Source organism: Condylura cristata, unplaced genomic scaffold, assembly GCF_000260355.1.
Source record: "Condylura cristata isolate star-nosed mole 26May11 unplaced genomic scaffold, ConCri1.0 scaffold00001, whole genome shotgun sequence".
Lineage (NCBI taxonomy): Eukaryota > Metazoa > Chordata > Mammalia > Eulipotyphla > Talpidae > Condylura > Condylura cristata.
The window spans coordinates 25,540,378-25,562,712 of NW_004567102.1; the positions used below are offsets into that span (position 1 = coordinate 25,540,378).

The 22,335-nt window shown below is 33.0% G+C and overlaps 1 protein-coding gene across 3 annotated transcripts in view; it reads left to right on the forward strand.

Moving 5' to 3' along the window:
• Positions 1 to 22,335, forward strand: part of ADGRB3 (adhesion G protein-coupled receptor B3) — a 650,534-nt gene that overhangs the window by 377,658 nt on the left and 250,541 nt on the right. For all 3 annotated transcript variants that reach the window (XM_004673604.2, XM_004673605.2, XM_012721768.1), the window contains one exon: positions 3,076 to 3,119. In XM_004673604.2, coding sequence (XP_004673661.1) covers positions 3,076 to 3,119 — 44 coding nt within the window. The remainder of the gene's footprint in view (positions 1 to 3,075; positions 3,120 to 22,335) is intronic.

Sequence of the window (22,335 nt, forward strand, 5' to 3'; positions counted from 1 at the left end):
TAGTACATTTGTCTCATTTACCTAAAAATGTTTGGTTCCTTAGTTTAATACATTTTATAAAATTTATTTCTGTAGGCTAGTTCTCAGCTTTCCTCTTTTTCTCTTGTTCCTGTCATTAAATTTTTTTGCTATTCTCTGTTGGGTTTACCATTTTGTTACTGAATTTCATTTAATTCCTAATAACAAATCTTGCAGCACAGTCCCTTTGAGAATAGTACTGAAAATTATGAAAAATATTTTACAAGTGATTTCTCAGCAGAATATTATAACAAGCTACTTTTTGGGCTGTTTAAAATTTATTCATCACTTGTTTTTTTAGTTTCCTAGTCTGAGGTTCTCAGAACTTTGATGAACAAATCCTTTTACAAAGTTAATGTATTTTGTGAACAACCTTGTAATGATACTGAGCTATAAAATCACAAATTGTATGAAATTTGCAGGTAAATCAGATAGGGTCTCATTGATTATAGGAATACATCAATTTGAAATATCCCCCTATTTGTCCCTTGAATGGTCAGACCTCTGACTTCTAGACAAGAAAAGACCCATCTTTTCTGAATCTTAGTAATTCAGGTAGGACATGATGCTGTGTCCCTTACACTGTAAATTGTAACTAGTGACATTCATAGTAACATGTGTCTTCTATTAAAGCACATGAAAATATGTGTATTTCTCCTGAACTTGCCAGGGAAGTGGGTATTTTTATGCTCTAAGAGCTGATTTAGAGACATAAAGCACTTATTTTGTAAGCAGTTGGATACCTTGGGTAGGTAGCCTTTGTGGGATTTTGGAGAATGGTGATGGTTTGTAAATACCGAATACTGAAGTTTGATAAATATCTCAATTAAAATGATAGTAAATAAAATTGTAGTAGATTTAATAAATTTTAGTTTAGTGATATCATTTTACATTTCTAGTGTAATTTCATGAAGAGCTTATCTTGACTTTTAAAGATGCTGCCTTACTAGATACACCTCAGTGATTATTTGCTTTTTGATAAGACTGAGAGATGAGGGGTGGCTTATAGCCGGATAGTATTGAGGCAGCATATCCAACTGGGAAGGAATCAGTAATCTGTAACTCTTCCCTGCATTGGTATATTCATCATTTTATCAAATATTTTTTGAATGAGCACATATATACCGTATTTGTTTTTAAATTCTGGTATGATGCAAAACTTGAGTAATAGAGAATGTGTGGGAGGCCAAAATGAGGATTTAGAAAGCTCCTAAGGGACTTCAGTGTATGAGTAAGACTGTCAAGTTCAGGAAGAGACTACCAAAATATTTGGTACTGTCTACGCTTGCATTATTAGTAATATGTTACCTAAGTTGAAGAGGCAGTACTACTGCTTTGCCAGCACACGTAGGATACTTGTAGAAACACATTTCAGAAGTGCTCCAGGATGACATGGAAATCGAGAGAACTTGAAACCAGGAAAGTATGTTTGACAGAGAAGAAAAGACTCTTCAGGGACAGGATAGGTTCTGTAAATATCTGAACATATTGCATAAAGTAAGAATTATTAATGATGACTTCTTGATAGATAAGTATTGAACTGAGTAAAGATCTAACATTTTAAATTACATTTTAATTAGACATGATTCTATTCAAATATTAGACAAGTCAATCTTGTCTTAATAGTCTAATCACAATAATCAAGTGCTTTTCTGATTATGGTCCTGAGTCTTTGTCCTCTTTGACTTCGTTTTGTTTCTAGTTACTGCTAACTTATTTTTTTCCGACTTATTAGGTAGCAACCCCAGCAGACCCTAGCAGACCCATTAATTCTTCATTGTCTCATACTCTTTCTTTTCTGCTTATTTGAAATAAGCATTGGAAGTAGGAAACTTAATCTATCTGAAGAGAGATATCTGAAGCAGGATCTCTCAGTCTCTCACCAATGCAGCATTGGTTTATCTCATATAAGTGTCTCCTCATTCAGGGACATATCAGAGCTCTTGGTTGACTCATTATTATTTTTTTCTAAATAATTGCTTCTTTCTAGTATTTATCCAATAGGAGCTTATTTAACAAATAGAGTACTCCCTCTCATAGACACACATGTAGCTCGGTGATATTGTTAATCTATAGCAGGTGTTGGCATTCTCAGACTCCTACATAAAGCCCAAGAACAGCTAAAGGGTGAACCAAGAAATGAGAGATATTGCTACAGGATCCAATGGTGGCAGGAAAGAGATAGGTGTCTGGAAGCCTTGAGACAGTGCCACTACTTTTTGCAGGAGAAAAAAAAAAAAAAAAACTAGACTCCAAAATGAATGTAACTTTGCAAAGCAGTTACGGTCAATATTAAATGAACAAAAGTGTTTTTAGCTTTTTTTTTTTTGGTTTTTATTTATTTTTGTTTGTTTGTTTATGCAGCTTTATCATCTCTAAAGACTAGAAACAAACAATGTCTTTCAAAAATGCAGAGGAGGAAGCTTCTGACCCATCCTCTTGAATAATCAATTTTTAAAGGAAACTCAATTAGAAATTAAGAAGGGAAACAATTCTAAGTTCAAAAACAAAAACAAAACAAAACAAATATTAGCTGTTTAAAATATTTTCCAAATCAACAGTCTCTGGGAAAAATGACAATTAATTCAGCTGTCTCTGGCCATGGCAGGTAAATAAGTGGAGGTTGAAGAGAAAATGGTGATTGTGTTTGTACATGTTCATATTCTAGGATGGTTCGTTATGACTGCAATATTGTGAATGTTTTGGTAATCATATGGGAAGTAATCTAGCTATTAATATTCTAGAGGGAAATTTTAAAATAGAAATCATCAAAATATGGACGTTGTGAGGTGCATATTTCAAAAAATAGCTAGAGATTATTTTGAAATATACATATACATATAACAGCCCTAAAAGACTTTTATAAAGTAGGCCGCCAAATCTATGCGAATGGACCTGAAGATTTCTTATTAAAAAAAAGGGGGGGGGTTAAGTAGAATCTTTAAAGTATCTTACTGCAAGATAAGGGATCAATCATTATATTTGCATTTCACAGAATACTTCGATTTTTTATGTATGTACTCAAGATACATTTGTTCTTTTTCTGTTTATTTTTAGGGTACTCTGAATCCTTATTGTGTGTTATGGGATGATTCAAAAACGTAAGTGACAGATGTTTTCTTACATTACTTTGGAATAAATATCCAAAGCACTTAACTTACTTCAGCTACCCACTAGTCAATAGAAATATGAGAAGTTAGTGGAATTTGAGTTGTACTCAAAGAGAAAACATTTTCCTCTTTCTAATCTTTAGGGCAGTGCAGTGAATGTGTTTGTGTGTGATGGTACATCAGGTTATATCTGTGTAATATAATGTGTAAGGCACATTTTACAAGGTGAATTCCTTGAGTATTTTTCAAAGGTCTAATATTTTAAAAACTGAAGATTCTTAAATGCTATTTCAACATCTTTCTCTAGTAATTCAGTTTAGCACGCAGAATAAAATAGCAATTTCTGCAGTAATTTAGCCAATATATTACTTGCATGACCTTGAATCTATTATCAGAGTAATGAAATATTTATATGGCCTTTCCAAATTTGTTTTGTTACAAAAAGGTTGAATGACACTTAATTTTCTCTTTCATATATTGTATAAATTCATGAAGACAACAGAAAATAATTGCAATAAATAAGGATGAATAACACTTCCATGGATCCCTTTGTTTGTTCAAGTAATTGTAAAATATCTGTTCAAATTATCTTATCTCATTGGTAATTTTTATAAGACTTCAGTGTCTCAAACAGCAGAAAAATCCATGGTTAAGTTTTAAATTGATTCCTATACCTTAAGTAGCTTTATTGTAGTGTGGTAGTTAAATTATACAATGTCTTTCTGGGTTTTTTGTTTGTTTTACATGGAGGTGAGATAAATATCAATGAATCCCCAAAACTAATACCTCCATGTGTATTAAGATGTAGGATAACATATTCTATAGCGGGTGTTCTTCACCCATTATATAATCTATATTTGCTTTTAGGATGGTATATGTATAACAACAGTAATCAAAATTCTAGAGGAGGAAAATCCATAGAATTTTCAGATAAAGAATAAACCTGTGGCAATGTGGTCACTGCTGGGGCACTGGTACAGAATCATATGACATTATCGTGAATGAGAAATTGGTGCTATGGACTTTTTTTTGTCTGCTTTTATATTTAGAGATCCTCATCTTTTAGGAACTTAGTGCCAGAAGGATACCAAATTTCCCTGGTGATAATATGAGCGTCTTCATTGATTTTTTTTTTTATTTTTGAAATCCATGGTAGTAAAATATTAAAAGCTTTCCTTTCTACAATATCTAGAAAAGACTTTCATTGTGTGCTCTAAAGCCCTGTAATTTGGTAGTATATTCTAAGGCAATTCTTTATGTATTTATAGCCAAGACAATAAAAAGCTGTGATAATCTAATTGAATATTTTCCACTCAAGAAAAATATCATCTTAAACCGATTAAAACTGCTTGCATGTCTCCATGAATAACAGCCAACTCTGATTTAACTATAATTGCTTGAATGAACTTTATGCTGACCCAAATAGGGGAATGTGTTAAGTTAATCTTAGGACTACTAGAAGGATATTAGACGTAAAAGCAACATTTCCCTATTTTGTGCCTCCATTGGCTTCCTTTCATAGATAGATTTAGGTGTTAAGTTTAATTTATAAAACTTGAGGTCAGTTAAGTTTAATTTATAAAACTTAGGAATCAGTCACACTCTACTTTCTGTAACATTTGCTGATAACATGACTCTTATCTATCACAAAGAACTTGTCTTAGCTTTACAAAATTCAGCTTTTAAGTTGTCCTTGAAGAAAACTATTCAGTGAAAGGAAGTGTGTTTAGCTGCCTTTCAAAACAGATTACCTCAAGAGATCAGTGTAGTTTATGTTGCCTTGATGTATCTGAAAGTGATCAAAAAGATTTTCACTGTGATAGAACTTCTGTCCCATCAAACTTTCCCCAGACTGTTTCATCATTTAATTGGTTTCTTGGATGAGTTTAAACAATGAAGGTTAAGACTTTATTTCTTTTCTTCACATCTGTTCTTCTACATGTTTTCATCATGCTCTTATGTACCGTTTTTTTTTTCTTTTTTGAGTGAATAATCTTACCTTTGAGTATTTATTGTCCAAATATTGAGTTGTCGAATGACTATTTCTTTTTATACAGATGAGGACTGATTTAAATGGTCTTTTCAAGATTGCAGCAATAAAATAGAAATTAGAAGTTGATTTATTTTCAGTTTGACTTATCAAATTAAGTCAAATTGTTAATTATAAGGGTAATGCATAAGTATATTTTACTTGTAAAACTGAAAACTGAAGCAGTAGAGCCCCTTGGGCATAACTGCCATAGATCCAGATCCTCCCGTCTCCCCAAGCTCACTTGTATTTGTTATGTATAATTTCACACATCCATTTACGCATTGGCATATGTATATAGCCAATGAAATTGACACTATTTTTATATAAATATTATTGTATTTTATGCAATACATGTCATCTTCATTTTTTTTTTAAATATTTATTTATGCATACAGAACTGGGGTATAGGCCAGAGGGTGGTGAGAGGATTCACCAGATACAGAGTGGGGAACAGAACAGGCAGACTAATGAAGTACAAGGCTGAGGTGAGCAGTGGGCGAGACAGGTGTGGTCTGTGCCATGTGGGTCACCTCCTCGACTGGGGATCGAACTCATTCTGAAGTGGCTGTGGCCCCTTCATAATGCTGTGCTTTAACCTGTTGTGCCACCAGGGAGGGCCCCATCTTCATTTTTTAATCCAATAATATGTCAGAAATTTTGCTACTGCTACATATGTTTTATTTCTTGGACCTCACAGGTTATATGGATATATCATTAGTTGATCTACTATTCCCAATACCGATGGCCATTGAGATGGTTATTTATTTATTTTATTCTATCAATTGTTCTATGTATCTCTGTGTACGAGTCCATGGACTGTTTCTGATCATCCAGTCCAAAGTGTTATCCTCTTGTTCTCTTTATATCACCCTACTTTGTATTCTTCACAGAAGACAGGTTTATTTTTGCTTCTATCCATAAGATACTTCATCTTTCTTTTTTTTTTAATATTTTTAAGGTTTTTTTTTATGCATACAGAGCTGGGGTAAAGGTCAGAGGTGCAGGGGCAGTGAGAGGCTACAAGAGGCAGTATGGGGAGCAGAACAAACAGATTGACAAAGTACACTGCTGACGGGAGCAGCCATTGAGACATGAGAGGTCTGCAGCCATGTGGGTCAGCTACCTTGCTGGGTATCTTGCTTGCGCTGAAGCAGCTGTAACTAGCTTTGTTGTGTGTGCTTTAACCCTTTGCGCCACCAGTAAACTATCTTTCATAGGCTTCACTGCACTTTTATACTTACTGCTCCTGAAAATCGTATACATTCAACAAATGCTTATTAGTGTTGTACAGCAATGTTCTCAGCAACTTTACTATTAAGGAGTTATTTCCACTCATGTTTCACTTTATTAATGACATATATCTGGCAATTACTACACCTAACATGGGAAAGTTTAGGGAATTTGTTTCAGATTATTACAGTGGTAAGATCCATTATAAACAGCATTTTTTTTTTCTAATGGTAATCTACCAATCAAGCAAAAGCATTTTACTTTATACTGATTAGACACACTGTCTTGGGCTATTTTAAAACATAGTTTGTCCATATCATGTCCTAGCAGGATATGATAATGCTTCATCACAAATGCCCTATGAAATAAACTGAAAGAATTTTGAGCATTTCAAAAACTAGACTGATTTTAGTTGGGAGAAGTATTTCTTTTAGGTATTTTATTTTAATGTAACTTGCAAGTTATTATTTTAGTTATTGATAAAGCAGTCAGGTCTCTGAAGGATCATATTTGCTTTCAAAAAATGTTTTCTTTTAATTGCATAAATTTTGTTTGTGACTTCTTCAGCACTGCTAAGCAGTCTTGTCAATCATCTGTAATTTATTTGCCTACCTTGTAGTTGAAAATAAAAACATTTAAAGACTGTCTTTCCATTTCCCTACATTACAAATTGATTTATTAGAGACAGGCGTAGCAGTAATCACATTTTGACTAAGACTGGCACTGGCTAATTTTAATCTCAAATAACTGAATTGAAGTTACCTCTCTTTGCGTTATTACCTTATTTCATCAGAACAGAACACTTTCTCTTCTTTTTTAAACAAAATAAAATTGAAGTAACATTAGTTTATAACTTTATATAAAGTTTTAGATGTATAGCATCATAATTTCATATCTGTATGCACTGCATCATGAATACCAACAAAGTCTAATTTCTATATAGCAAAATTCATTTCACTTGTTTTTACAGTTTACAGCCCCTCACCCCACCCCCATATTTGGTAACCAATGATCTGTTTAATTTTTTTGTTTGTTTGTCTACTTGCATTTTTTTATGTTCCATATATGACTGATACCATATTTTTCCTCTGATTTTATATAACCTAATGATTCCAACGTATGTTGCCACAAGATGGCAAGATTTCTTTTTTATAGCTGAGTAATATTTCATTGTGTTACATGTATATACATAGACATGTTTATCACATCTTCTTTATGTAATTTATAATTTAATGGAACTGTTCCATTGATGGATGCTTAGGTTATGTCCATATTTTGACTATTACAAATAATACTGTCATGAACATAGGACGTCATATATGTTTCGAATTAGTGTAGATAACTCAGAAGCAGAATAGCTGAATCGTGTGTTATTTCTATTTTTAATTTTTTTAAAGACTCTATTATTATTTCAATAGTGGCTAATACCAATTTTACATTCCCACCAACAGCATACTTGTATGAGGATTCCCCATTTTTCTGCATCCTTCAGATCACTTGTTGTTTCTTGTGGATAATAGGCAATCTCATTATAATGATGATTTGCACTTACCTCAAAATAAGAAAGGATGAATATTTTTTCAAGTGTTTGTCAGTTGTCTTTGTTTTCTTTGGAATAATTTTTTTTAAATCAAGTGTTAGTTTTTGTTGTTGAATTGTATGAGTTTTTATATTGTTTTCTTCTATCATACATTTTGAAAATTGGCATTTCATTTGCCTCCCGATAGGAATCCTGGCAAATACAAAACTAAGACCCTGTCTCATCACCTCGCTACAAAACAGTTATTCTCATCATTTTCTTGGACTTTAAGGTAGATGATTTACCTATAGTGTTAGGGAAATACAATGTTACCTGTTTAGAAATATGTACTTCTAAGAAAAATCTGTAAGTTCTTAGAAGTTCAAAATAATTATGTGAAATGTTACTAGCTTTGGGTAGCCAACTCTCCCTTTCAAGTAGTAATCAAATGATAAAGCTCTTTTATAAGGCTCTAATTGAAATGTTTTAAACTGTGGGGAAACTGATACTGACAAAATTTAACATTCCTACAAATATTTAAAAGCAAAAGGAGTGATGGATACTTAATACAGAAGGAAATTATAAATATTTAGGAAGTAGATGATCATCTGTCTAAAAGTTACATTGTGGTTTTATTTTATTAGGGAAGATACAGAAGCATCCTTTCCAGACAAGATGAATTTATTTCTTGAGTATCAATGAACAAAGAAAGTCTGTGCTTGAAATATTTAGCATACTTTTAATCATGATTTAGAATAACACTTTTTCCAGAGTTTCTTGGTGGTTTCAATTAACCCAGCGATGATAGGATTTTAAATTGTTAACTTCAAGAAGAGCTATTATTTTTATTGCACAGATTGATCTGTTTAAAACACGTTAAAATGTATCTGAGTGCACCATGATGATCATACTTTGGAAAGAAATTATATGATTAAATGATAAAATATGACAATGTATCTTCTAAATTGCTACAATTATATGCAACTTGAGTACCACCAATGTGTTTAGTAGAGACCAATATGTTTAGTATCATTGTATAGCCTCCAAGGCCCTATCTGATTTTCTATAGTAAATGACTGGTATGAAATAACTATTGCTGGTTGGTACTTGATATAACTGTATATTTTTGTATATCCGGGACCCTTATGGATCAAACTGCAGAAGCAGTTAATTTTTAGAGTTTGTCCCTAAAGGTTCAGGATTTCATGGAACTTCTCATTACACATTCAGGAACAATGGTCACTTATTTCATAATACAGAATTATGTCATGCTTTTACCACCCTGGTAAAAAGCAGAGTCACATGGGCAGAAATGAGAATATTAGACCTTTCCATTATCAAAACACTAGTCCATGTAAATTAAAATTTATCCAAGCTCTAAAAATATAAATGTTTTTCTGAGCAAAAAAAAAAATCATGTCCAAATTCATAATAGTTATGTTTTTTCAGTTTCATCATTGATGGAGTATTTCTTATTTGCCAAACAAACTCATCCTGAAAATTACTGCAAAAGGCAATAGAAACAATGCTCTTTTCTGAGAAGTAATTAAAAATTCATTGGTAAGAAATGAAATGGAGCTTTCTTTACTTTTGCTTTTCTACCTTAGACTGTATATTAGTTTTTGAAGTTTTTCATATTCTAAATAGTATATTTTCTCATAAATCCATTGTAATTCAAAATGACATTTTTTATCTTTGTTTCCAGAAAACTTTCTTTATTCTTTAAAATATTTTAAATTTTCATTAGAGTGTTTTACAGTATATCATAGATTTCATAGTATTGACTCTAGTTCTTGAGTATATATTCTTTAACTTATTAGTGTAGTCTTATTTTTTTTTTTAACTGAGGAAGTCCACATAGGTCTTTCTGATATTTCTAGCAATCCATTATATCCATTAACATAAGCTAAAATGTTTCAGAAACATTTCATTATGCCTTCAACACATATACTGAGAGCTAGCATTGGAAGCAAAGTGGCGACACAAATATATTTTTTGATTGTAACCCTGATTCTTGAAATCAAGGGTTAGTAAGCTAAAGGCTACACACAGTGTAGAGGACAAACCTAGACAGATCTGTTTTCCTCAGTAGAGTTTGATTGGCTCACAGTCAGGCCTGATTACTTACATATTCTGTATTGCTGCTTCTGTGCTGCTCTGCAATGCTGAGTCATTGCAATAGAAACCATATGGACCACAAACCCTGAAATATTTATTATCTGGTCCTTTACAGGGAAAAAAATGGGCAACTCTTGCCCCCACACAGTACTTTCCAGCATTTCTTATGTCTTGGAATTTCATGGGAAATAATTGTACAGCACATTTTTGTAAATGAACAAAAATGTTCACAAACAGGGTATAGAAGGTGGAAGATAGACATATTTATTAGAACCTAGAGATTCTGTCATAATTTTTTCAAATGTAGAGTCACCTATAATCTACTGCACCCTCATCTGGAACCCTGGAAAATATGTTTTGAATTCTTCTTGTCTCATAACCTCTTTTCCATATTCCGTGCTCTTTTTTTCCCTTTCAGTGAAACATTTGGAAATGTTTTAAATATATTATTCATTTTAACCTATTACTAGAAACCTGTAATTTTCTCTTCAGTTTTATCTAACTTGTTATTTAGCCATAGTTTTAGGTTTAAGTTATTATCACTTTCATTTCAAGAGTTTGGTTTAATAATTTTTATGTTAGATAACTTCTTAGAGTATTTTATGTATTTTTAATTTTATGTTTTATTTTAATTTAGTAAGCTTAGTTGATTTAATCGGTAGTTGATATTTCTAATATTTGAAATTTTGTGGTTCCATCTGTGTTCTTTTTTATGTCTTTTCTTACTCACAGCACCTTAGTTCCTAGTGTATTAGGTTATATCATGCTAGTTCATATCAAATACTATTTGCAAGAATTCTCTGATGCCCAAGATAAATGCACATTACTTCAACCACTATTTATATAGTCACATGCTTCAGAGTAACCTCTGGTCAGTGGTAGACTGCAGAGATGACTGTAGCCCTAGCAGGCTACACTACTACATTCTTATAAGTATGTTAATGACATTTGCATAACCTCAAAATTATCTAACAACAAACTTAAAATTTATCCCTTTTAAATAGCACATGACTATTTATTTGCCTGTGCTAAGTACTTAGTGATTTACCTTTATCCATAAATCTCTTAAACTAAATTCAGACTCAAAGTTACCTGGCACACCCATACAGTGACAACCCAGCTTGCAAATCCATAGGGGAGCTGGATTAATGTTACATTGATTTCCATATGTAGTTAAGCATTTCTGGCCAAATTCAAATGAGGAATTGATCTGAAAAAAAAAAAAAGAAGAAGAAGAAGAACTTGTTAAAAATAGGAAATCGGTATCTCCTCACAGCTGTAATTCTTGAACAACATTCTGGTTCCGTATCTGGTTCCGTAGCATTTCTGTTGGAAAGCATTGCCCTAAATTATTTTAATTCTGTATCATTGATGCTCTGTATTTCTACCTTATATTGTAGCAATTTTATATTTTCTTCCAGGTGTATTATAGGGGTGGAAAGCGTGTTAGCTTCATCTTCTTAACTCTTACTATTCTTAATAAATTCATGAAGAGTGCTCAGTAAAGTCATTAACTCATGAGACAAATATTTCTTGATAATCTTATTCTACTATTTAGTGTCTGGCATAAAAATCATTGAATAGACAAAAAAAAAACAAAACCTGCCTTAGCAGATAAGAATGGGAGGGGTGCAGGGATGGTGATAGGAACATAACTATGATGCGTAAATAACTTGTATGGGGTGATAGGTAAAGATAAGTGAAAACTATTTAATTCAATTGATTTATTTTTTATCTCTTTGGTTGGCTTATCCTAAGATGCTGCAATTTATCTATACAATTAATATTTATTTAACATTTGACCCAAATGTACTGGGTGTCAATTCAGGATCCATCTGTAACCTCAGGTTTGGCCATATGCTTTCCTAAACCACTAAGTAACTTGAGTGTGGTGGTAGAGTTCTCTGCTTTTTCTAGTGAGTGACCCTTATGTCCTTGGATTTCCAACTTCATTGGTGTTTTGTCTGCATTCTAAATATCTGTCCTTCCTCCCCAGAAAGTGGTCAATTAAAGATAGGTAGTCATTATCCTAAACACTCAATTTAAACCTGTGATGCTTGGGAAGTGGAACACATAAATTACAAGGTAAATGATCTCTAAAATTAAAATCTTACCAAAATATGTCCATATTACATAGAAGGAAGAGTTCATTTTTTTTTTAATCTGATTATTTCATTAAGGCACACTGGCTTACAACAATGTATATTATTAAGATCTATAAGGCCATATCCTCTGGTGTAGGTTACCATACCACACCCACCACCCAAGCACCACTAATCCTCCATCATTGTCTACTGGGTCCCCAGTTTAACCCATACCCCTAACTTCCCTATTTGGTAACCTCAATTCTGCAGTCATATTTTTAGGATTTGTTATTAGTTTGGTTTTATCTAATGCTATGTGTTGTTTCTGTATATGCCACATAAAATAACACCATCTGGTCTTTGTCTTTCTTCTTCTGAATTATTTTGCTTAAAAGTTATTTCATTTTAATTAAGAAGCCATGTCTACTTCTCAATTTAAAACAGAAAGAAGACAACCTATTTTTTAGTATTCATTTTCTACATGTCGTTAAATCCAGAAATGAAAATTCCTTGGCTTTATTCATAGGTATTTCTAAACCCAAAATGATATCAAAGATATTAAGATTTATAATTTTCTCTTTAAGTTTTTTTTTTTTTGTAATATGTGTGGTAAGCACAGCTTTTCATTTATTTTATTGAGTTAATACTAGCTTACATTATGGTTAGCATTTGGCAAGAATAAAGTCCCCCCTCCTCAGATAATACCTCTATAGAACACCCACCACCAAATCACCAATAGTCCATTACCGTACACTAGTGTTATCCTTCCCCTCTTTTTTCTCACCTGTCTCCATTGCTCTGTCCTCTGGATACTTCAATTCTACAGTTAACTTTCAAGTGTTAGGTTTTAAGCTTGTCTCCATTTGCCCCTTAGCTTGGTTTCTCAAACTAATTAGCTTAAACAGTTATTTACCATGTGAAAATTGATCTGGAAATTCCATAATTTTTTAAGGAATAGCATTATACAGTATAGTACAGTATAGTGAAATGTTATAGAAAGTAGGACCTCCCAATTTGTCAGAACAACTCTCTGCCTATCTAAGAATATGAAATTGGAAATAGTTTCAACTTACTAATCAATAACACAGAAAAATATATAATATAATATCACCAGTCTATCTAATTACTCTGACCTCTTTATTCCTTAAAAGTAAAAATAGGCATAATGTTATATATTTCACAATGCAACCATGAGGTTAGATGCTCCAACAAAGCTTGACTTAGAGGCTAAACATGACAGGTGCTCAGTAGAGGTTTGAGGGGATGGGTGAGGAGTCTGTCTTGTTGTTGGTTAGTGGGCATTTATGAGAGGATGTAATAGCTATTTATATTCTCTTGCTTGAGCAATGGCCTCATGCAACTAGAAAAGTAACTTTTAACATTGTTAGATACTTGAGAAGGATTACTAGAATAGAAAGAAAACAAAAACAAAATTTAAAAAAAAATCTGTACAAAGAAACGCTGGCCAAGAGACTCATAAGTACCACTGAAATCTCTCATAGGCGTTTGCATACTATGCATCTTATTCCATCTGTATTTCTCTCTCCCATCCTTGTAGTCATTGAAGTCAGTTTTCAAATTATTTACTTAAACTAAATATTTTAAAAATCAAAAGATCACAAGGGTTCTTTTCAACAAGATTTTTAAGATTGTGTTGTTAAAATATTACTGAATATAGTATTAATAAGTACAACCTATAGCTGGCTGGTAAGGATAGCCCCTGGTGAACCTATCTTAATTTACCCATGTCCATGGTTCTATTTTGAAAAATATTCAAGTTTAAATTGCTTAGAATTCATACTAGATAATTTTAAAACTGTGTTTTCTGGTAGTTTGAATGACTCAAACTAAAATTTTCTTGTATATTCTATAACAACCATACTGGACATACTCCTTAATATTTAATTTTCTATTTCCTTTTTTGACTCAGTCTCAGAACTACCCACTAATACCATAGTTAAGCAGCATTTTATAGTTTTGGTGTTTTAGGCATTCTCTGATTAAAGGTAACTAATGCTGTCTCTTAAGTTACTGTCAACCAAGTAATGCACCATATTCTTGTGTATATCTCTTAAAATTACTAATATCATTATTTTCCAAATATTTAAAATATGGATTTGATTGAACATTAGTGAATGGATTCAAATTAAAAAAACATAATTTAAAGGCTTGGGAACTAATAGTAGGATATATATTTAACTTTGGGCATCATTGAGGAAAAGCAATAGGATAAGAATATGTGGAATAGTAATGATTTGGACTAAGCAATTTAAAACTTTCATGTTCATTTGTTTACTGTAGTGGATGAGAGTAATTGAAGGGTGTAAATCAAATAATGACTATAATTAAAATACTTTACAAATTATACTTGGAATCAAATTGAGTTCTTATGAAATATTTTAGAGAAACTGAAACAAAACAAGTCATTTAAATAGACATATATAGGGTTTATTAAAAAGTCATTTATCAGGCGCTTCCTGGTGGCTCAGTGGGCTAACGCACAGCACTCTGCAAGCTGGCTATAACTGCTTCAGTGCAAGTTTGATCCCTGGCCCCGGAGGTGACCCACATTGCTGGCAGACATCTCCTGATCCGCCTGCTGCTCCCCTCAGCTGTGTATTTCAGTTAATCTGCCTGTTCTCACTGCTCCCGTACCTCTGGCCTGTATCCCAGTTCTGTATGCATAAATAAATATATCTTTTTTAAAAAGTCATTTAGAAATCTATACTTAAAAAATATCAGTGTATAAGACTATAGAACACTCTAGGTGCCAATGCACAATCATTCTCCCTGTTTTCCACTAGCAGCTTTTTAGTGTGCCCTGGTATTATTATGAGACAACTTTTTAATACAGTTCTTAATGTTTTACTTTGACAAGAATTAATAGGTTTCCTTATTCTGAATTTTCATCATCATAAGCCATCCGTACTCATTATGCTAACTCACAGTAAATGGCATTTTCTTCCTCTCACTAGTAAATTCAGTTATGACTTTAAAAAGTATGATTTATTTAGATTAGTAGGTTTTATGAAACCATAGTTCAGAATATAACCAAAGGCTTGAAACCTGATGCTGCTCTTTTTGTTTGTCTGGTAGGTTTGTTGATAGATTTGGAGAAGTAGGAGAGAATGAAGTACCATGAATATTTTAAACCATTTCAAACATCATAGTGGCAGCTACCAACAAACTGATTCTGTGTGCTTGAAGCAAGGCCCCTCACTCTCCTCAAAAAGGTTATTATGCTCTGCAAACAGTATGTTGTTTGCATAATCTGACCTATGTATTAGAAACATAACTGTAATAATGTATCATATAGCTTTAGCATTCAGTTCAACAAAATGCTAGTTACTGAAGTCTACAACCAGATAGCTTCTTTCCTGGAATCCTACATATATAAGGATCTTTTACAACTCATAATTTGACCCTAAACTGAGGCTAAAGTCAGAAAAGAGACCTAGAACACCTTCTCCATACCTGCTGCTGACAAAAGGAACCTCATTTATTTTCTTAATATTTGTCAATTTTAAGGCTGGGGACAAGAGAGCTGAATTTTAGTATGTAGAGTATAATGTCATCACTCTAAATGTGTTACCATTCACATCTACTAATTTAGAAGCATGTGAAAAATAGAATAGGTGACTATCCAAGCAGCTGGCACCTGATGTACCTGATGCACCGATGTTGAAAAGTAAAAAAAAAAGAAAAAAAAAAGGTGTTTGCAAATGGAGGAGAAAGGTAAAAGATCACAAGTCAAAATGTAAGACTCCCTTAAAAAGTGGAGACAAGAAAAAATATTTTCTACAGTTTCAATCATTCAAAAAAAATAGATTGTGTGGAATGCCAGAGATGCCTTCTGTCATCCCTGAATGTCTCTGAGTCACCTTATTGTATGACTCCATTTCTGGATTTTCAGCACCTACCATAATTAATGGAGCAGAGTATATATGTATATACTTAATAAATATTTAGTGATTGAAAATGAATGAGGTGTTCAATTTTATTATAAATTTGCATAGGTTATTTTTCTATATAAATACATATGTATGCAGAATGGTAAATTTTATGTGTGTATATATATATATATATTGTGTGTAATTAAAACATTATTTCAGAGTTGATAGGCCATTCAGCTGAATGTATATTGTATATCAATGTTATGTGTTCCTGTAAGGTAATACGTTCTCATTCTTTTTTCAAGAGAGAAATACTAAATTCTTTTTGCTTCAGAAAATACAAAGTGATTCAGTGTTCATGGGAGGAATTCATAATTCTGGCTCTTATTTTCACACTGCCTTTCAACAACACCTACGACACCCAGAATAATAATTTGCTAAGCTGCACTGGCTACAAAGTATTTCAATAAAAGAAGGAAATTATTTTCATAATTACTGATAAGTTCTTAATTTGTTCTGCTAAGTGGTAAATCAACCACAGTTGGTGAAAGAGGAGATTCTTATATGTTGGTATTATAGGTTTATAAAAGAGGCTAGCAGTTTGCATGCTACAAAGTAATAATTTCATTTTAAGGAAACAAAAGGTTAATTAATGGAAATTCATTGCATCCTTCTAAACCACATATTGTGCCACTTCTTATATTTAGAATGCTTAGTGAAGTCATTATACTTATTTTTTTTACTATTACTAGTACACAATAATATTTTTGAATTCTGTTTTAGGATGTAATCAGGACAGAAATTAGTTCAAAAAATATTAACATGAGATATTTATTGAAGCCTACCTTAAATGAGGCAAAATCTTTAAAAGAAAGTATTCTATTTCATTTTTTTCCTGAGCTGTCTATATTTTGTATATTAAAAGGGATATTTATAGATGAATGAACACTTGCATGAGTTTTTTTGTTTGTTTTTTTCTCTGAGCTAGTCTCCTCTGCAGTAGACAGAGAATATCATGAAGTCTTTGGGACTCAATGGTTAGAGTTAAATAAGTGAATGAGATCAACACCTAAAATTATATTTAATCTAAATCTCCCTAGTGTGTACTTATCTTCTTTGGTGTTTCCTGGTCATGGTTCAAGCTGAGACAGTGTCACTTGCCATCAGGTAACAGGTCTCTCAATCTTGGCATTTGCTGGAAGTGTACCAGAATCCCTGGTCTCAACCCACCAGACACTCTCCCTCTTGTGTGACAAACAAAATCTCCCAGAGGTGGGCAAAAATCACCCCTCATTGATTTCCACTGCCATGGGGGGACTTGTTAAAACACAAACTTACCCCAACAGATCTACTGATTACAGCCTCTGTACTAGGTGAATATTGGAATATTGTGTTTGTTTGTTTGTTTGTTTTTACCAGATTAAAGTTTACAAGTAGGTCCAACACACACTGAATTTAAGGATGACTATTCAAGCAATCCCAATGCTTTTCATTTTCTACACTTTTTTTTTAACCTTGGCTATCAAATAGACTTAATTTTGCATAGATTCCCAAACCCTAATTGTTCTCCTTCAAATAGGTGACTGAACTATGATATCATGAAATTCCTCAGAACCTTTGCACCCACAGTTATTATTGAGCCTCTTAAGAAGCCTGGTCACAATGAAATTTGACTGTAATGTGATGTACTGCACTTGCTAAGTGATAGGTGATGTCACTGGACAGACCATCCTTTGACTGGAAGTATGCTATGACCTTGTCTTCCAGTAGCTGCAAGGAATTTTCTCACATTAATCAAATAAATAACAGCCACAGTAGATGGGACATCACATCTATCCAGCCACCAATCCATTCATTCTCTCACTCACGTATTCTATTACTGATTAAAGTAATATATATACTCATTCACTTGTTCAAGCGCTATTTGTTGTATGTACCTACAGTATGTTGAGCAATTGCTGAGCAAAGAGGATGCAAATAGTGAGCAGGTTATGATTCTATGGAGATATTAGAAATATGGCCACAAAGTCAAAGTATTTTCCACCACTCGAGGATAAAGATAATCTTCTTCATTAACAAGGAAGTATGGCTGACCTAGCCAGCTAGGGAAGACTAATTAGCAACTTATCTGTTCAGCAAAGAGAATAGTGCCTGAATTCTCTGGGAAAGATAAATTAATATCTAATGTTTGCCCCAGTCACAGCTAAAACTGTAGGGAAATCAGCTTAATAGTGCTATAAATACATTTCCCATACTACTACTAGGTAGAGAAATTTTTCCTAAAATTTAATTAAATTAACACAGCTTAATTTTAGGCATTAAAAAAGGGTGTTTAAAAATTCTTCCTGTATCTTCTGTTCTTTTAAAGCACAGCTAAACAATTTAGAGTACTTTGAACCTGGTTAGAATATGTGGGAAAAATAACTTGTGAAAATGGAAAGCAATCATCGGAGGAGTGGCTTGTTTCAGTGCCTGCATGGGCCCTGTACTGCCTAAGCAGTAAGAAGTCTGGCACCATCTCCTGGACCCTGGGTGCCCCTTCCTCCAGCTTCATTTGCATGGAGTATGCTACAATCTCCTGTTCTGTTTCTTTAACTTGACCTCCCCCATCGGCTTTTCTGTTCGCTAGCAAAGATCCTTAAGGCTCATTCACCTTAAAAATGAAGAAACTCTTTAAGCATGTTTAAATTTTGTAGTCATCTTCACAGACTTGAGTCATCTGTCCTATTCTCTCTACCCTTCAGGACCAATGATGACTTGCTTTAATAAGCATAAATAGTACCCAGCACTTTTACATCAGCTCCAGTGTCAGTTCGGAGAAAAATAGAAGCAGTAGAGGTGATTCCATATCATACAATCCATTAAATTTTTTATTTGAAATAATATTTCTAATTAAGTTTAGATGAGATACCTTTTTCACCAACTACATTGAAAATTCCTTCGGAACTCAGTTTTATTTACCTCTGAATATAGTTCTAAACCCATCCTAGACATATCTATTTATTTTTATACATAATCAAAAAGTTCTTTGGAGATTTGGTTAAAATGGGTGTTCAACATGTATGAAATATTTGGTGTGCAAAAGATTTTTCTGGACAAGGAGGAAAAAAAAAAAAAAAACCACTGACACCTCTTCCAAGAAGTTACAGTTAGTGATGAAAACAAAAAAAAGTGAACACACATTACAGTGAGCAAGCAAAAGAGTGCAGGTAGAATGGAATCTAGGGCTGATGGCTACATTGATTCCTGAAAATATTTGCTATTGAATTGATAAGGAAGAAAGTGCCTGGCTAGATGAATTTGGGACCTCAGTTTAGGAAATGGGGGTGATTGTAGCCCTACAAATTAAAGGCAGTCACTGCCAGAAAGGGTGCCTTTCTTAAAAAAGGAAACTTTTTTGGGCCAGAGAAATGTACAAAGAAAAAGAACAAATTTAGAGAATGACAGAGAATAAAACTGGACTAAAGGGATCAAAACAGCAGGCAGGAGATTTCTCCAGATGCTTTAACTGGTATTCAGATAAGACAGTAAGAGTTTGGAAGATAGAAGCAGAGGAAGAGGTTTGGGCATATTAGAGAAATATCTGTGACCTAGAGCTAAAAGAACTTGGTGAGCATGTAAACACAGGGCCAGAGGAAGAGAAAAGAATCAAGGACGACTCCCAGGTAGGGAAACACAGAGGAATGTGCAACACCTTATCGTTATGGATTCTTACTATATTTTGGAAAAAAATTTAATTGATGGCATTGCGTTAGACATCAAAATTGATGACTCTCTCATCCTCTGACCTAGTAATTTTTTAAAGGAATTAAGATGAAAATTCTTATTGGCCACAGTAGTAAACACTACTGTGTTTACTGACACATGCCAGAAATAATGTTTGGTAGGCCATACTACAGACTATATTTAGCATTTGGGTATCCAGACCCAAATTAAGTTAGTACTCACAAGGGAAAATTTGAATTACTCAGCTGATATTGAGAATTACATATCCTTCTGTGTTTATAAATTGTAGTTAACTAATTTTATTTTCACTATTCAATTGAATAGATTTTTTTTTCATATATCATACAACTAATCATAGTTGACAGTGTAGAACATGAGTAAAACTTTTAAAATCGAAGCACTTATCCAAAAGGCAGAAAAAGCAAAGCAAAGCAGATTTAGTTGTTAGGTCAGATAATGTGGCTTAAGGGCCATGTTTGTATGTTTTCTTATTTCCAGAGAAACCACAAATACCTTGTTTGAGCCTTCCTGAGGCAGAAACTTGTTTAAATCATTTCAAGATGCAAGTGATCAACATTCTTTTAAGGGAGCTTAAAATAAGGCAAATCATAAGCTAACTGATTCAAGCTACACTAAAAAAAAACAAAAATGATGGACTTATTGAAAGCACTGGTGTACACTTTGTTAAGTGCAGAAATGTTTCTGTCTTTTGTGTGTGTGTTCCTTTGTTTTAATTAATCCCAAGTCAAAATTAATATACCCAGTGTCTTTAACTGGCCATATGATTTTCCACAACTGCTACTCACATATGGCACTTACTCTACATCGATAGTCTGTTGTAACAATCAGGAATAATTCAGAATTAAATGACAAAAATAAGTAAAACAATGATTTTAATGAATTGGCTTTAAAATTTCTAATTATCTTTAAATCATGATAACGGGAAAAATTTGATCATGGGAAAAAATTTGATCATGTGAGACTGTCTAAAAGGAGACATCTGAGCTGGATTTTGTGAATGTGCAGTGATCTGTTTCAGCCAAGTCAAAACCTACAAGTTGAGGAGGGGAAGAGTCAGATTTTCGTTAATGAGGCATTGCATTAAATAGATAATTATTAAGCTGGAAGGTAAACAAGACTGGCTGATAAATAACTTTAAGTTCCAGGCTAAGAAAATAGCTTTAGCAATAAACATTTTCAGTTAGCCTAAATGTTTTAATAATTTGGTGTGATATTTGGGGAGTATTTTACTTTTTATTTCTTGAGTTCTGGGCACCCGAAAGATATTTACTTTACTGACAAAGTAATCACGGAGTACTCTCAAAACTGGGAAAACAGAAATGCCTATTGTAACTTATTGCTTCAACACACACATGTGTTTGTTTGTTCTATAATATTGCTGTTGTTTCTTTCTTCCTATCTGTCCCATGGCATAACAGTGTTTGACAATATCTTTGTTAACATTGCTTAGTCATACACGCATATGTAATGAATGATGATTTAAGACAAAGACCAGGACACCTAGAATATTCACTGGAGGTGACCCCCGTGACAAAGCAAACCTCTCTTGTCTAGTCCACTGCTGTCCTCAGCAGTGTATTTCAGAACATCTGCCTGTTCTATTCTCCACTCAGGTCTGAAAAATCCTCCTCCCCCATACCTCTGGCCTGTGTCATCATTCTTATATATAAATAAATAAATCGTTTTAAAAATCAGTATTTATATTCATTATACTGTCAGACTTTTCTGTGACTAACATAGCAGCTATTTCCATTTCTTTCTGAAATGTTTCTAATATGACAAAGTCTGGAAATCCAGTTAGTTTCCAAATGAATATTTTAACGTGTCCAATATTTTTCCTATAAAGTGCTATAGCCAAAAATTTAAATTTAATTTACCATTTTTATGTCATGATTCCTAACACAAATATGTAAAACTTACCTAAGTCCCAAAGGTATGTGACTTGCTTTATTTGAAGACAGTTGTATTCTCTACAAGTGGATTTTTCTTATTACGATTTAACTCATCATCTATTATGTGTATTTCTTGTACTCAAGGAAATATTTCCCCAAGAGTATAAGCATAAACAGTTGTGTAGTGGCTTGATGCCACTAAATACTTATAAATATGGAAACCACTCTGAATATTAACTTCCTAATGGCTTAGTTTTAAAAAAAAATCTTAATTTCTTATGTTTACCCTTAATCTGATATTTTTCTACCCATGTCATATAACTTTGTTTATAGGTTGTGAGTAACTTTTTTTTTATAGCAGTTTATTTTTACATCATTTTGTACATTTGTGAGTAACTTTTTAATCCTAGTCTTTTCTGTTCATATGACTGCTCTCATAACTACTACCAACTTTGTACAGTTTCTGGTATACACTATCATTGTCTCAGCTTCCCCATAGAAGTTGGTAATACCTTTCAGACATCTATAAATGTTTCAATCTTAGGGAATAATTCAGGCAAACCCCAGAGTTTTTGTCTTGTGTTTTAGCCATGCTACATACTTCATTTCAAATAAAATGTGAAGTGAATTAGAATGTCTCTCATGGGCCCTTCCTGGTGGCTTAGTGAGTTAATGCGCAGCACTTTGAAGCT